Below are 16033 nucleotides of genomic sequence, written 5' to 3'. Positions count from 1 at the left end.
CAGTATGACTACTCAATATAAAGTTGTCAACTGTCACCTTTTTTTATATTTTGATACTATATTTTAAGAGATTAAAAAAATTGTAGTTTCAATACAAATGATTAGGGAAATTTCTAATCTGTTTCGATTAGAGAGAATCTGAATATCCATTTGTTTTATACGGTTCTGAGAGCCGTATATAAATCCATAAATATTTACACATGATTGTTTTGATATTTATTGGTATATACGTAGATTGCGATCGAAAAGCGGTCATTCAATAATTAATTAAGTTTTAACGCGTATCGAAAATGTTTAAGCCTTTTCCCAGTTAAGTTAGACCCTGAAAATGCAATCAAACTCGACTGATATTAACAATTCATTCGATTGACTGAAAGGATAATGGGCTGTGTTAAATGTATACAAAATTATTATATTATGTTTATACCTATAAAATAATACTTTTAAATTCATTCAATCTGTTGCGGATTCATTAGAGACCCTGTGGAGATGAGCTTCCGTCAACCGACTGCCCTTTAGTGTCGGAAAATGCGATATTGTGCAATTTCCTCAATCCCGATTGCCATCAGATTATTTCTACGATCTTAGTGGAAACATTTTGGCTAGAAAAATTTCAACTAGTTTTCCGAATCACTGGAGAACCAGTAGTGAATAACTTTACATGTAAATCTCGCTAGGCTATAATTCACAATTAACGTGTTTGTTTTTATTAGTGTGCCAATTTTAAAAATCTGTCCTTTTCTACAATAAACATATTTTTTAGTCGTTAAAGTAAACTCAAGTCATATCTTGCCGCTGCCAAATAAATTCTTTCCATAGACAATAAAGTAAATACGGGCGTATACTAATACGCAAAAATATATAATAATAACTGTAAAAGCAAAAATATTCATTTATAATTTGTAAATGAATATTCTTATTTATAGTATTTTTTTTTGTTGTAACCAGAGCTGTGGAGTCGGTGGAATCAGAACATTTTAAGCGGAGTCAGATTCGTAAATAATCAACCAACACTGACTCCTTTTTAACCCTTTCCACACCGACCAATTATTTTTGAATTGTTCGTCGTGCGCCATGCATTTTAAGTCGGTAATGAAAAGTAAATAAAAGTTATTATGTACTTAATCAAATACCAAACAACAGCCACCGGCCGGCGTAGTCACATTTAGACACATACAATGGCGCGGCACTAATCCAAGCGAATGATATCCATGGTCGTGTTTCTACATTGGTTATATTTACATATGACATATTAGAAATAGCATGTATTTACTAATTACTTTCACACCTAATTCGCTAGCACATCATCTGACTCACATCCTGTCATGAAAATTCTGAACTCAACAACAATTCCAACATGAAAATAATTAAAAATAAATTTAATATTTTAAGATTATCTTATCGAATCAAAAATGGAGTCGGACCTTACAAAAAAGTCGAAGCTGGGAAAAAAATTCAACGACTCCACAGCCCTGGTTGCAACACAAAAAGGCGTTTACCTAATGCATTAAAATAGGGTAAAACAATCAACAACTACTAAATTAGCATTGAGATACTACAGTAAAATCAGAGAGAACCATGTTAACAATTAAAATCTATCAAATCTATTATTACAGCTTACAAGAAAAAGTGTGGTTCAATTTTAATTATTTAATACGATATTTATTCATAAAATTAATCAAATTTAGGAAAATTTAATCCATAGTGATCGATTGGAATTTTAGTTATCTAAAAATCAAGTTAAAACACTATTGTCCATGTTTTGATTCGAATCTTTCAGGTATTAGTCACCGGCATACACCACGGGTCTATCGTATTGGCTATAAATATATGAGTTAATAAATATTTAAGTTTATTGCTCACACAAAAACTCGAGATCATACTTTTTAATATATAATCATATAGTATCGTTTTTCTCAATTTTTTAAATTTAATGCATTATTTTTTTAATATCTATATTATCGATTAAGTTAGGTCAACTGTTAAGTTATATGTCGCATTGAGAATATTAAAGGCCAACTAAACTCGCTATACGCTATGGAAGATCCCGCGTTACATGTTGAGTTTACCATTATTTTTTTACATTTATATTTATCCGGAATAATGTAACTGTAATTCATAAATATTTATTTTAATATTTAAAGATTTAGATAAAGGCGTTAAAAAAGAATAAAAATTAATAGTTCAATTAGATTAGACTAAATAAGGCTATGCCAAAATTATATTGGGCTATGTTCTAATTTTCAAATAACAAATATAGCATAACCGCATACTGAAAATTGCGGTTTATTCGAAACGAACGTCAACCCAATGCAAATCTCTAAGTGAGCCTAGTTTACAGTTATTACGCACCTTTATTATCCCCATAACAATTACCCCAGTTTAGAGCCCCATAGCTAGGAAATTTTATAGCACGTAATGGGCTCAACCGTCTCGAGATTTGCATGTGAAAGATGCGATAATGGAATTCCGGAATAGGTGTCTAGCATTTCAGGGCAATTTCAGGCACTCGAGGCCTTAGCCGCGTTTAATTGAATCCGCGTCAAAAGGTCGGCGACCACTGATGCATGCGACGGTGTCCCATAAGGTGGGAATTTATGGACGCCGTCCGCACCCGAGCGTACAAGAAAAGCACCATCCAATCTCTCCGCGAAAGCTCGTTTATTCGCAATGACTTTTCGAAGAAACTGGTTCTTCATTCTTTTAGCTCGATTTAGAGTAGAGCTAGTACCGAAAGTACGGTTATATTACGAGGTATATTTGATGAAAGGTAAAATATGATAATACATTTTCATAAAATCTCTTGACCTGAAAGTTTTATCTTTTTTAAGAATCGGACTACTAAGCCAAATATAATATCCATATTTTTGGTAATAAAAAAATTGCATATAAAAAAAATATTGGGACTTTACTAATCTACATAAGTAGTTGTAAAGGAGTTCATATCATGTATTTACAATATAAGAGAGTTCTGTTTAAGTTTTGAGCAAATGATATTCTCAATATGCAAGGTCCGTAATATATGGATGCAAAAAATAATTTTAATACAATAAAACGCGTTATCTGACATTTCTATTGTAAAATTAATAGCTTGGCTATTGGTAAATTTCGAGATATTCTACCAATTAGTATTTAGTAGAATCAAATTTTACAGTAGAGCAAGTCAATTTTCAAAATTGAATTTATTTGACACGTTTTTTATTTGGACTAATGACAAAAACTATGAAAATAATTAAAAATATACAAAAAATTAAATATGGTTTTAGCTAAATAACAGACATACTGTTTTTAGATTATTATTGCTTATTACATGACAACTTAAAAGAATATAGGGTTTTAAAGTTCATTGTTGCTTAATACACCTTCACTGCTGTATTTTATATATTACAATAAGTCATTTGTAGGGGGCCTATTTATATGTATTTATTCAGGTTTATTATGGTCAAGACTTGGTGGCCTAGTCTAAGGTAGCGTTGAGGCACAACCCATGACGAGCAAAGCATAGAAGATTAACGCAAGCAGGGCCAAAGGGCTCGGCCCCTTAGGGGTGACCAAGGGCCGAGGCTGCGAGGGTGGTATGTTACTGGGATGAAACGAAATTGCAAAGCAATGCAGATCGTCAACAAGAGCACTAGAGGCCGACCCCACGCTCGGGAGAAATACTAATGAAACTCCAATAAAATATGTAGTGCTACTTGGGGGCGTGAAAAGCTGGATGCCCGCCCATTGGGTTGGACTCGTAGGATCCAAATACTGGTAACGGCAGTGGCACACGCATTGGAAAAAGTAGCTACACTTCTGGCAACCTAAACGCGCTCACGCGCACCGTTACTGGCTTAACCTGTAAAAACCATGTAAACAACTTCTAATACGTCAATAAAATTACTATTGCAGTTGTTCAATTTGTGTTTAATTGCCATCTGTCTTGTAACTTTTGTCGACTTAGACAGTAGACATGCTGTTTTAAGTTTTTTTTTGCTTATCATAGATATCATAAAAGTAAATATAGTTCATTATTGATACACCCTCACTACAGTGTTTGTATTGTGTATATAATAAAGCATTATCACAATAATAATAAAAAAACATAAAATAGTATTCAAGGGATTTCCAAGATTAAAGTTTTCGTATGATTTCGTATGATTTATGAAAAAATGTATCGGAAAAATCCTATGTATCCTTAAAAAACAATTTGAAACGATTTTTAATAAATACAATTAAATCTTTTTTAAGGCTAAAAAACAGACAAAAAAAACATTTTTAAAAACATTCCACATTAGTAGTTTAAAAAATGTCTTTACTTTTTTAAATAAAACACATTCTGCTATTTAATCATTAAATTTAAAATCAGCCAAATTATTAAATTTTGTGTGCTCAATTATTAATATGGGAAATTAAAAAGTTTTATATTACGCGTATATATTTTTTCAAAATGAAATTAAAATTTTTCCACTATATTAATATTATGATAAAAAATAGTTTTTATTTCCATTTACATCTAATTACTTTTATAAGATATATTGTTAATTGTTACTATATAGGGTGTGGAATTTATTGTGAATTAAAAGCCTTTGATCCTTTGTTTTTGCATAGATATTGATTTATTTTTCAGACGTGTGATAATTATTAGACTTTTTTATATATGAGGATTTATAAAACTAGATTTATAAAACTAAATATATTATTGTACCATTATTGTTAATTAAATATGTTAAGTTTTTTCTAATAAATAATCATTAAAAAGTTAAAGCTACTTTTCTAAATAAAATAAAAATGTATTTAAATCGACTTTTAATACACGTACATAAATTTGCTATTTTAAATATAAATACACCATTGGAATTCTAGCTTAGCTGTGTAAATATGTACCCTTAACATCTGCAAAAATCCTCACAGCATATCCAATGGCTCGTAACGCGATTTTTCACACTCGTGTCCTGAAAACTCCGGATCTGATGATAAAGAGAACCTGTTATATATACTGGTATATATTTCAACTGATTTTTCTCTTTGTTCCATTATATGAGAGAGTGATTTAAATTTTAGATTAAAAACGAGGACTATAGCAATCGTTTGTGCGGCATTTCAATGGAGCACATTTTTAAAAAAATAAATGTTCTCAAATATGCGCTTTGATTGTTCCCAACCTTTTTTTCTAAGATCGACGTATTCAGACTAAAACGGAAGCTCTTATAATTACCCGAATCCCGATGTTTATCCCGTTTCGGATTGGCATTACCAAGTGTTTTGTATTCCAAAACTTTTATTTTAATCAATGTAAAAGTAATTACTTCACCCGAGTCCGCCTATCATTCTACAATTTTACTGTCGATGTTTTCAGCGATGGGAGGAAAACTCTAATTGCTTTGCCGGTCGTTCCTACCTAACGAGTTTTCTTCCGAGTCTTCGAGATAAAATTGTGTATCAATCATGCATAAATGCCGAGTTTGGATTTTCAATTTTCCACATCCGACAAATCGGCGAGAATCGATTCACGTAATTATTATCGGGGATTGGTAATTGAGAATTAAGTTTGAGCCATTACCGCTAATGGGTTTTATCTGTAATCAGAATAATATATACAGGATGACGCAAAAATAAACAAATCGGAGTGGCAATGAACGAGGTTCAAATATAAATAAACACGAAGGTGAAAATAAATAGATTTTAATTCATTTTTAATTTGATTATCACAACCAGACGTGCCATGATGACTTTTAAAACTAATATAACTAATCTTAGATCAATATAACCTAACTACGATAGATATACAAGTAAAAATAAACATGAAACGACTGCAAAAGTAATCGTTGGAAACTGTTTTTATATTTTTTTTTTCATATTAAGTAATTTTAGAAACGATTTGTATAGTTACAAAATAATGTATTTCACTAAGACAGTCTATATATTATATCCCGCACTTTTAGAAACCCTAAGAATTAATATTATTTTTTTCATATTAACCATTGAATATTTTTGAAATATAAAAATAATATAAATGGACCTGTGAAGGGTTTCAACAATGGCTTTAGAAATTATCGAAATGGTTTATCTAACTGCCATTATAAATCTGCAGAAAATCAAAGATTGAACAATAACCACGCAGACTTTTAAAAGCCATCGATTACATTTTATAACCCTTTTTACATAAGCTTAGAACTCGTTTAAAATGAGCCCACATTGCATCAAAATTATACATTAGCTAGTTAAAGGACTACCTTTAACTAGCTTTCACTTAATGATTTCAGATGTGGAGTAAGATTCTTAAAATTGGCTTTTTCTCGAAGGTCCATAATGATAAATATCACAATTGGTAACCCAATTACTAGCAACCAAAGACGAGTACAGTATCCATTTTCAGATACGAATTTAAATGTTTTTAATGGAAGGATTTAATAGTTTTTTTACTAAATAAAAAAATGTATTGCTTTTGCTTAAAAATTCATACATACAGTTTATTTATTTTGTTAACTTGTTATAATGTTCATTTTATTTTATAGACACGTAAGTAATCCTACATCATTTTCTATGAATGTATGCATTTTTTTCTTTTAAGTAAAATGTAATGTAAAAGCGGTGTCTACGTGTTTATAAATACATAGCAATAAAAAAGAATATATAATGGATATTCAGAAGGCAAAGAAGTAAGAATATGAAAAAGTGAATCTGTTGGAAACACTTATTTTCGCAAATACCTTGGTAAAGGCTACTTAATGATTTTAGTGTTTTTAGTGTAAATGTTGTTAAGTAGAAAGTGACAATCGAACAAAGTTGCTTTACCAAACAAATATTTAGTGAAATCATTATGATTAGAAACTCAAAAATTTTAGAAGCGAAGAACTCTAACTAATTTATAAACGGTCATTCAGACTCTCATTGCGTTAATTACTATAAGCAATACTACTTAATCCTCTGGTAAATTCTTATATAATTTTATAATGACCTTCCTTAAATTGTAATTATACACAAATATCACTAGAATTTTAAACTTAGTTTTTTATATTCATATTTAAATGTCAGTAATATGTTTTTGGTAAATGATCAATTAATAATTATAGTTAGTAACCTTGTCATGAGCATTTCATATTGACTTATTGGGGGTTGTACTACCTGCACAATTTACTATGACTGAAAGATCGTTTTAACGATCATTGTAACAGACAAAAATTAGCTAAAAGTAAGGCCACACACAGTATTTTTCACAATAGAACTCAATTTTTATGTTAAGCTGTTTTAATATATCAACTAATAAAAAAATTGCCTTTGTATTTAAAGGTTAATTAGTATTAAAGCAAACATAATCATAGCATCTTCTATAAATCTTAAAATTATTTTTATAAAAGCTTTCATTCCATTTTTAATAAAAATCCTAATATAAATTTTACATCAAGTCTCGTATCTCGTAAAATCTCAATTAAAAACTCCATGGACAAATCCCTAATAAATATAATAATATGCTCTCTCTAATCTACGTCGTCTAAGATTTAAAGACGAATATTTTAAACCGTGTAATAACACAGAAATTTAATTTTCTAGAAGTTATAAAAGTAAAAATTTGTGTGCTTTTATGAATAAAATGTTTTTTTGCGAAACCAATATGACACAAATAGTTAATATTAACTACTACTAAAATCACATTTTGGACATACATTATTTAAATAATTTAATAAATAAATTATATTTTAGTATCTTATATAAATTGCTAAAGATCACTCACCTTTAGAAGTCGTACAAAGCACCAAGTCTGGGCTGAATTTTTCAGTTAACCTCCTAACTACGTCGATTTGTTCGAGGACCAATTGTACGGCGTCTTTGTGTTGAGCGGCGCAAGGCACGTATGCTGCCCAAAACTGTGTGAAAAAAAAATGAAACGTTAATAAAGTGAGTCGAAGTTTGTTTTTACTTGAAGGGAGTTTAGCGTAGAAGCGAACGGCTCGGCACATTTCGATAAAATATGTATATAAATTCAATAATAAAGCAGGGTGGGGCGGAACAGTTACACACGGACCTCTGAAAATAGGCAAAGTATAAAAAAGGTCGCTATAAATAAATCATCAGCTTGCATAAAATGAAACAATATGAGAGACCCACGGTTTCGATTTATATGCTATGAGGCGCCGAGATCAAACGAGCCCAATTTCGTTTAGAGAAACATTAAAATATGTTAGGATGGGGTAAATGGTTTTAATTAAATATTTAATATGCTTATATAATAATTTATGCTTTACTTCATTATAATATAATACTTCTTGACATAAAATATTACGGATCATATGCGAAACTACTTATAGATTTTATTTAATATGGCATCAAAAGTTCACGAAATACATTATTTGTTGAAATCCTCGTCACGATTTTACTCTAAAACTAAGCCAAAAAAATTGGGTATCATCCCTTTACCCCGAAAATATTTTATTCGGTAATAAACTGCGGTTGTATGCCATATTTTCTCGTACGCGAGAAAGTTGTATAAATATAAATTGGTCGGGACGAGATTATAGTTTATACCTGCTACGAAAATAAATACCGGGATATCCCGCCCCAGGCTACATATCTTAAAATAAGCGCTCTATCGTGTCAGAGGTCACGTCGTGCGTTATTCGTCCCATCCGGCAATGGGGAAATGTATCGGGAAAGCTTTTAGTGGCCTTAGAGCTTTGCTTTGGTGCTTTTTTCAACTCAAAATATATCTACCCCTACGTCGAAAGCGATAATTTTCACCGCAAAAAACTAAAAGTGACAGTGCTATAAGAAATATTGGAAAATAATACAGTGTTCATTACATTTTTGTACAATTCTTAGACAAAGGCCGTTAAAATACATATTAATATTAAATTATAATTCATCTATTTGCGGATGACACATTAATGTATTGCATAGGTGATAACATTAAAGAAATTGTAAATAATTTAAATAATGAATTAAGTATATTAGAAATATGGTTAAAGAATAATGTACTTAAATTAAATGAGAATAAAACTAAATGTATGTTTATTAATTATAAAAATGTGTTAGATAATAGTACCAAAATAGTAATAAATAACTCTAGTATAGAAATAGTGGATAATATAAAATATTTAGGAGTAATTGTTGATACAAAATTAAATTTTAAAGAACATTGTAATTACATATTAAAAAAAAATAGTATAAAAATAGGTTTATTATCTAGATTAAGATATATATAAAGTATAAATACAAAAAAAAATTTACAATAGTATAATATTGCCCCATTTTAATTATTGTGCAACACTATTAAATATGTTAAATAAATTAGACAAACAAATGTTGCAAAAATTACAAAATAGGGCAATGAGAGTAATCTTAAATAAAAATAGATTAACTAATTGTAAAAGTATGATTGATAGATTAGAATGGTTGAATGTTCAAGAAATATTGAGTATGAATGTTTTAGTATTTATATATGTTATAAAATAATATGTTACCAGAATATTTTAATAAGTATTTAATAAGAAATAAAGATGTACATAAATATAATACTTGAAATAGAGAAAATTTAAAGATAATTAAGTATAAGAAAACGAGTACGGCTAGGGGAATTATGTACGGAGGTTTTGATTTATATAATAGTTTTTCAAGAGAAATCAGAAACAGCAAAAATATAACGGGTTTCATAAATGAAGTAAAAAAACACCTTCGTACATATAGAAATAAATTATAATATTAAGTCTTTATTATTGTATATTTTTATTTTTTATTTTTGTTATGTATTTTTTATATATTTTTATATATGTTCACTAAATTTGTTAGATGTATAGATTAGCTATTAAGCTAAATAAATTAATAACATAATAATAATATAAATTGAAAACTATCGATTTTAAGCTTTTAGTATTAGCTTGGTTAAATGTAATCGTATTATCTCGTCTAATTGAAACATAAACCTAGATAATCTCTCTAATCATAAAAGTCTTATATAATAATAATTTCAAAATAGTTATGGATAAGTGATGCTGGAGCGCAATTTATTTATTTTAATTTAATTCAAATGCCAAATATACAACATAATATATGTATAATTAAACATGTATAAAACGAATTTTAAAAATAATGTATGTAAATATTTTTATACATAATTAAACACCGAGCTGAATATAAAAATTCTGATAAGATTTTAGGAGTGTCAATGCCATTAAATTTTCTCGTATCGTTATAAATAATATAACAAAATTATTTCGCATCCAGTTTTTTAATACATACACAAAGAAAATATTTTTTATAGCACCAGTAAATATTAGCTCTATTGTCAACGAAAGTAACAGTGGCTTTGTGTTTTTGATAATCTGATATATAAAATTTCGTTTTTGGAAAAAATATGAAATAATTTTTAACAATAACTATCACTTAATAACAGTAATACAAACATTTTCCAATTATAGAATTATCCGATAAATACTCGAGATTATTGAATACGTATTAACATAAGTATAATTCAAGGGTCAATAATTAAATTTAAATACGATTCTTAAATATTTATCTATACAACTCGAGTATAAATAATTTATAGTCTTTATTAAAATTTAATAAAAAATATGTTGTTTTATTAAATAAAAATATATTATTACACTTTGAACGACCCTGAGCTCACCCTTATTTTCGCTTAGAATATTTATTGCGCTTCCACAGGGGCAAATGTTTGACTTGACGTTGTATCATATTTTTTGTTCCGTAACTAAAAACCATCTTTCCAACTTCCATATTAAAAATATTTTCAACAACTATAATATATAAATATTTTTTTAAATACCTATATATAATAATAGAACTATATTTTGACCAAAGCTCATTATCGCTTAAACAACTAAAGGGAGGAAAACTTGCAGGGACTTATTTTCAGCGGTGGCTGTGCCGTTAGAATTATTTATGTTCCTTCTATTACCACTTTTGGGCATACTTTGAATAAGGATCGAGTATAAAATCACGTCTGAGCCCCTTTGTCGACGCTTCCCCGAGAACAAAACCGGCATTCTCTATAGGAGGAAACCCTTTTGATATTTTTTCATTCCTCCTCTGACTCCTCCGAAGGCAGTCCCCGCAGGCGCGCGGAAAAGGGTACAGACAGTACCAAGTATCAGTAGCCAAGGGAATGTAAAATGAACCCTCGGTGACTTTTAGCGTAATTGAAAATCTCAACGAAGAAAAAATAAATAAAATAACGGCGCGAGAAAGCGTCTTGCCCGTTTTGCTTATTTTTATTTTTATTCGTGCGCTAATGGGTTTTCGCTATTGGGAGAGAATAAGCTGATAACAATCTAACTGGATTCCTGTAAATGTATGCAATTTTTTCTTTTAATATAAAATGTAATGTAAAAGCAGTGTCTATATGTTTATAAATACATATCAATAGAAAATATTATATATGGAATGTTCAGAACGCAAAGAAGTAAGATTATGAAAAAGTGAATCTGTTGGAAACACTATTTTTGCAAAGACCAACTTAATGTTGTTTTAAGTATAAATATTGATAAGTGATCCGTTTTTTAAAAATGCTTTTGTAATGTAAATCACAATATATTTTCTTTGTAAAACTTGTCTATAAAAAAATAAATTATAAAGTTTATTATTTATTATAATTATTGGACGGTCGCCTAATGTAAAGCCTTGAAACTAGTTTTTACTTAAGGGCTGATTTGGAGATGGAACTTTAGCTTAACACTTTATCTACCGCTCACGCCAATTGGCGTCCTGAGTGTGCCGAAAGTTAAACACCGCAGACGCCAATTGGCGTCCTGTGTATGTTTTCGTTTCCATGTCAAATTAAAAATATATGTTTAGTGTTTTATTTGCTTTTTTTTTAAGAGATGACTAAATAAATGTATGAATTTTCATTTTATTTTAATTTTTTTTTTTTTTTAATTATATTTAGACAAATGCGAAGGTTTTATAAATATATTTTATATTTCTTTCATCAGGCAGTTTCACTACCAGACAAACTTATGTATCTTTTGATGTGGTCCGAATATTTCAACAAATTTTTCTAGACATGTTATAAATGTAACAATGCATCAATTCAAGCCATTATTAAGTGGTTCTCAACATGTGGTTCGCCGGAAATAGTAATTAATTATTACATTTCCTTATTATTAGATTTTAAAATTGATTGATGATTTTAAAATTATAAAAGCAAGTAATCTAGGAATTTAAATAAATATAATTAAAATTGAGGTAACCAGCGGTTCTCAAACTTTTTCAAATTTCTAAAAACTTTTATCCAGCACACTTTTTTTTCGGACGGTGTAAAAAAAGAAAAAATATGATATTTTATACACAAACATATAAATATGTATATTTAAAAATAATTTATTGGGTAAATGGGTTTATTTAGAAATAAAGTCAAATTACATAAAATTAAAAAATACGATGTACATATATAAAAAGTACAAGACACTAAAAATTTATCATATCATTAACCATTAGATAGTATTGGATTACTGAGAATCTCAAGATTGTCAGATTAGTAAGATTCTATTGTATTTTTTTCTATCCTGCTATAAGGAAATTCCAACATATTTTTTGTGAGTAAATATTATCTCCCTTCAGATAATACTGGCTTACTGGAAATACCGAATCTCAGTGACACATTATTTTAGAAAGTGGGAATTTTTTCGAGTAATTATTTTAGAATTATTAGCACGATACACATAAAAACTTATGGATAAGAATTAAGTTTAAGTTATACTATCGTGTGAAGTGCATCTGGTTTTCGTGTGCTCGAGTGAATATTCGAAAAATATTACGAACTGTTTATAAAACATAGTTTTTTAGTTAGATACGAGTGTAGAATCTACGTGAAAATAATTACAGTTTATGTTATTTAATATAGTGTTAAATATATATAGATATTCCAAGTGACAATAAAAATAATAGTGATAGTGATTCAGACTCCTCTGTTCATGAAAGAAATCGTCCACATGCTATGATGCTCATGAGCAATGAGGAAGATGAACAAGAAAAATACTTAGAAGACACTTTACAAGACACAAAACTTTATTGAAGATGACTTGTTTCCCGTTATTGCAGAATAAACGAATAGACACCATAATCAACACATCAACAGATACAAACTGCAAATAAAATCTAAAAAATGGGTGGATGTAACGGTACCAGAATTAAAAAATTGGTTTGAGTTGATATTGCTAATAGGCCTGGTAAAAAAAGGCTAATTACACCTGTATTAGACAATAAATCCACTAATAGGAACCTTGATATTTACAAAAACCATGAGTAGAAATAGGTTTTATCAAATATTACGTTACCTGCGTTTTTCCAATAATGAAAATGTTCCTGATATTGTAGGATTACTGTTCAAAGTACAAAAAATAATTGATTATTTCTCCGAAAGATTAAAAAAGATGTACAAACCAAGCCAAAACACATCTCTGGATGAGGGTATGATCCCATGGTGTGGAAGATTAAATTTTTACGTATACAACCCCAGTAAGCTCACAAAGTATGGTATAGTGATAAGAATGGTATGTGAATTAGTGTCAGGATACATATCAAAATTTTAAATATATATTAAGGACCTAGAATTTCGTTACAAGATTTAATATCACATCTAACATCAGACAATAAATACAAATGGCATCATCTTTATATGGACGATTATTATAAGTGCTGAAATAGCAAAAAAAAAATATATATGAAAAAAAATAGCATCTGTGGTACCATAAGGAAGAATCGGGTTTTACCAGAATATCTAAAAAATGCAAAATTACGAATATTTGAAACCAAATATAAACGATATGGGGTAATATTGTTGCAATTGTGAAAAACAGTAAAAAATCGAGACACTTTAAACTTTCATTATATAACTAGTTATTGTGAAAAGTGATTTACACGTGAAAGACAATGTAAATTATGTGTGTATGTGCCTGGAAAATTTCACATTACGATGGAGTGAATTACAACGGTTAGTGAATATTTTATTGCAAATGAATTATACATCAGTAAACTCGTATTAGTAAAAATGTCACAATACAAAAGAAAAGTTTGCTTGAAAAAAGTTTTTACAAATTTAAAAAAGTTTGAGAACCGCTGGTTAACTAAATTTAAATTATTTTTATTAAAATTTCTAGGTTATTCGTTTTTATAATTTTAAAATCAAGATAATCATTTTAAAAATCTTATAATAAGGAAAAGTAATAATTCTTTTTTATTTTCGGCGAACCACATGTTGAGAACCATCTAATAATAACTTAAATTGATGCATTGATACATTTATAACATGTCTAGAAAAATTCAACGAAATATTCGGACCGTATCAAAAGATACATAAATTTAAATAAAAAAGGTAAAATTCGCGAAGTTTTGCGAAAAGGTGCCGGTATTTAGCGTAAGTCTGGTAGTGAAACTGCCGGTCGGTAAAGTGTTAATTGACAAGTCCTCATCACAAGTCCTTCTTAAATAATTGATTGGCTTTTGATTCGTCTTACGCCATTCGTCCGAACTTCATCGAATGACTATTAAAAAATATGTGACAATCATCCATCCACCAAGCAGTTAACGAACAGCAATCATCACTCTCAAGACTTGTCAATTAGACTCCGAGACCCGACACTTTCCGATGTCTAACTGGCTACAAAAGTTACACCAATGCCGAAAGTTACAATTGTATTCTAGTTAACTGGAAAGGAATTTATAAAACTACTGTTTTATGATTATTTTAATTGAAATTAAAATGATTGTATCATTTTAGTAGTTAGCTTTAATCAATCATGTCTTGATAGACGTTTAAATACAAATCTCAATCCATTGGAAAGTTTCTTTATTATTATGCTAAATTTATTTACTTAATTAATTATTTTTTAAGGTTATCTACAACTTATGTATCGGTATGATCTATGCAACAAATAAATATGCATTATTATATATTATAAACAGCAATGGTCCTATTTTGGATGCCTGAAGTACACCCTGAGATATTAGGTCAAGTATTACACAAATATCAAATTACAATAAGCTTTGTCCTAAAAACTAAAATGAACACCATTGACACAAAGATAGAAAAAAGACTATCATAAACAATAGAAGTTTTAAAATCATAAGCAATAAGATGCATGATTATTTTAAGATCCAAATCTTAAATGTGATTGTTTTATTCAATTTTAGAATGTTTTGTTTATTTTGGATTTATTTTGCTAATTAACTAGTTAATTATACGGATTCAGGTATTTTAATGATTTACTTCGTTATTAATTTGTTTCAACGTAATGAAATATAATCCCCATAATGAAAAAGCTCAAAATTAAATTACATTATTTATTTTTTAAGACAGAAATAATTACATTTTTTAATACAAAAAGATACACACTCTATTATTTATTCATTTTGTCAAAAGCTTAAAGTATTTTGAACCAACCGCTAAATTACCATCCCACGTTTTACATGACCCTTGAAATTAACCCTTTGTTTGTTCCTTCTGCTTTTTGAAGCCATTGTTTTCCTTGCGCCACACACTACACAATAATAGAAAAAGCGCGTTTCTTTGATCTTTTTTCATTTTCGGTCGCATACGTGCGATTTTTCAATATTTTGAAACGTACAAAAATACGTTTACGTCATTATTTACGTTCACTTTTTGACTTTACGTCCGCGACGTGTCATCGTAAAACATCCGCAAAAGTCCTTAATGCACACTCGACAACTTTGGTGTAGAGTTATAAAATGTATCCGAAACACCCGAGCTTTTCATCACAGACTCTCTATTAAGGGTCACTCATCATCGGGGGACACTCTGGCCCCTATTTACGGCAGTCGCATAAATTGCCTCATGTGAAATTTATCGCCACCACGACTAATCGTCAGATATTACGCGCAACAGGTGTCCACTATAATATGTTACGTAAGTAATAAATTGAGTTAATATAATACGCATTATATTTTTTATAATAATATTTTATATCTAAGTAATTTCGAGCCGTACAAAAAAATAAATAAGCTATGTATGTCGTATAGAGCCATCTTTCAAATCCGTAATAAGGTTTTGTAATTATATATGGAGCATTATACATAC

The 16033-nt window shown here is 29.1% G+C and overlaps 1 protein-coding gene across 2 annotated transcripts in view; it reads right to left on the bottom strand.

Annotated features, from left to right (window-relative positions):
- The window catches only part of LOC148230588 (uncharacterized), a 164593-nt gene that overhangs the window by 85003 nt on the left and 63557 nt on the right, over positions 1-16033 (bottom strand). For both annotated transcript variants that reach the window (XM_088194677.1, XM_088194678.1), the window contains exon 6: positions 7718-7850. In XM_088194677.1, the coding sequence (XP_088050803.1) occupies positions 7718-7850 (133 nt within the window). The remainder of the gene's footprint in view (positions 1-7717; positions 7851-16033) is intronic.

Source organism: Plectrocnemia conspersa, unplaced genomic scaffold, assembly GCF_051122295.1.
Source record: "Plectrocnemia conspersa isolate PC_06_02 unplaced genomic scaffold, ASM5112229v1 ptg000010l, whole genome shotgun sequence".
NCBI lineage: Eukaryota > Metazoa > Arthropoda > Insecta > Trichoptera > Polycentropodidae > Plectrocnemia > Plectrocnemia conspersa.
The sequence above is the reverse complement of the archived record's forward strand: the minus strand, read 5'-3'. Positions and strand labels throughout refer to the sequence as shown.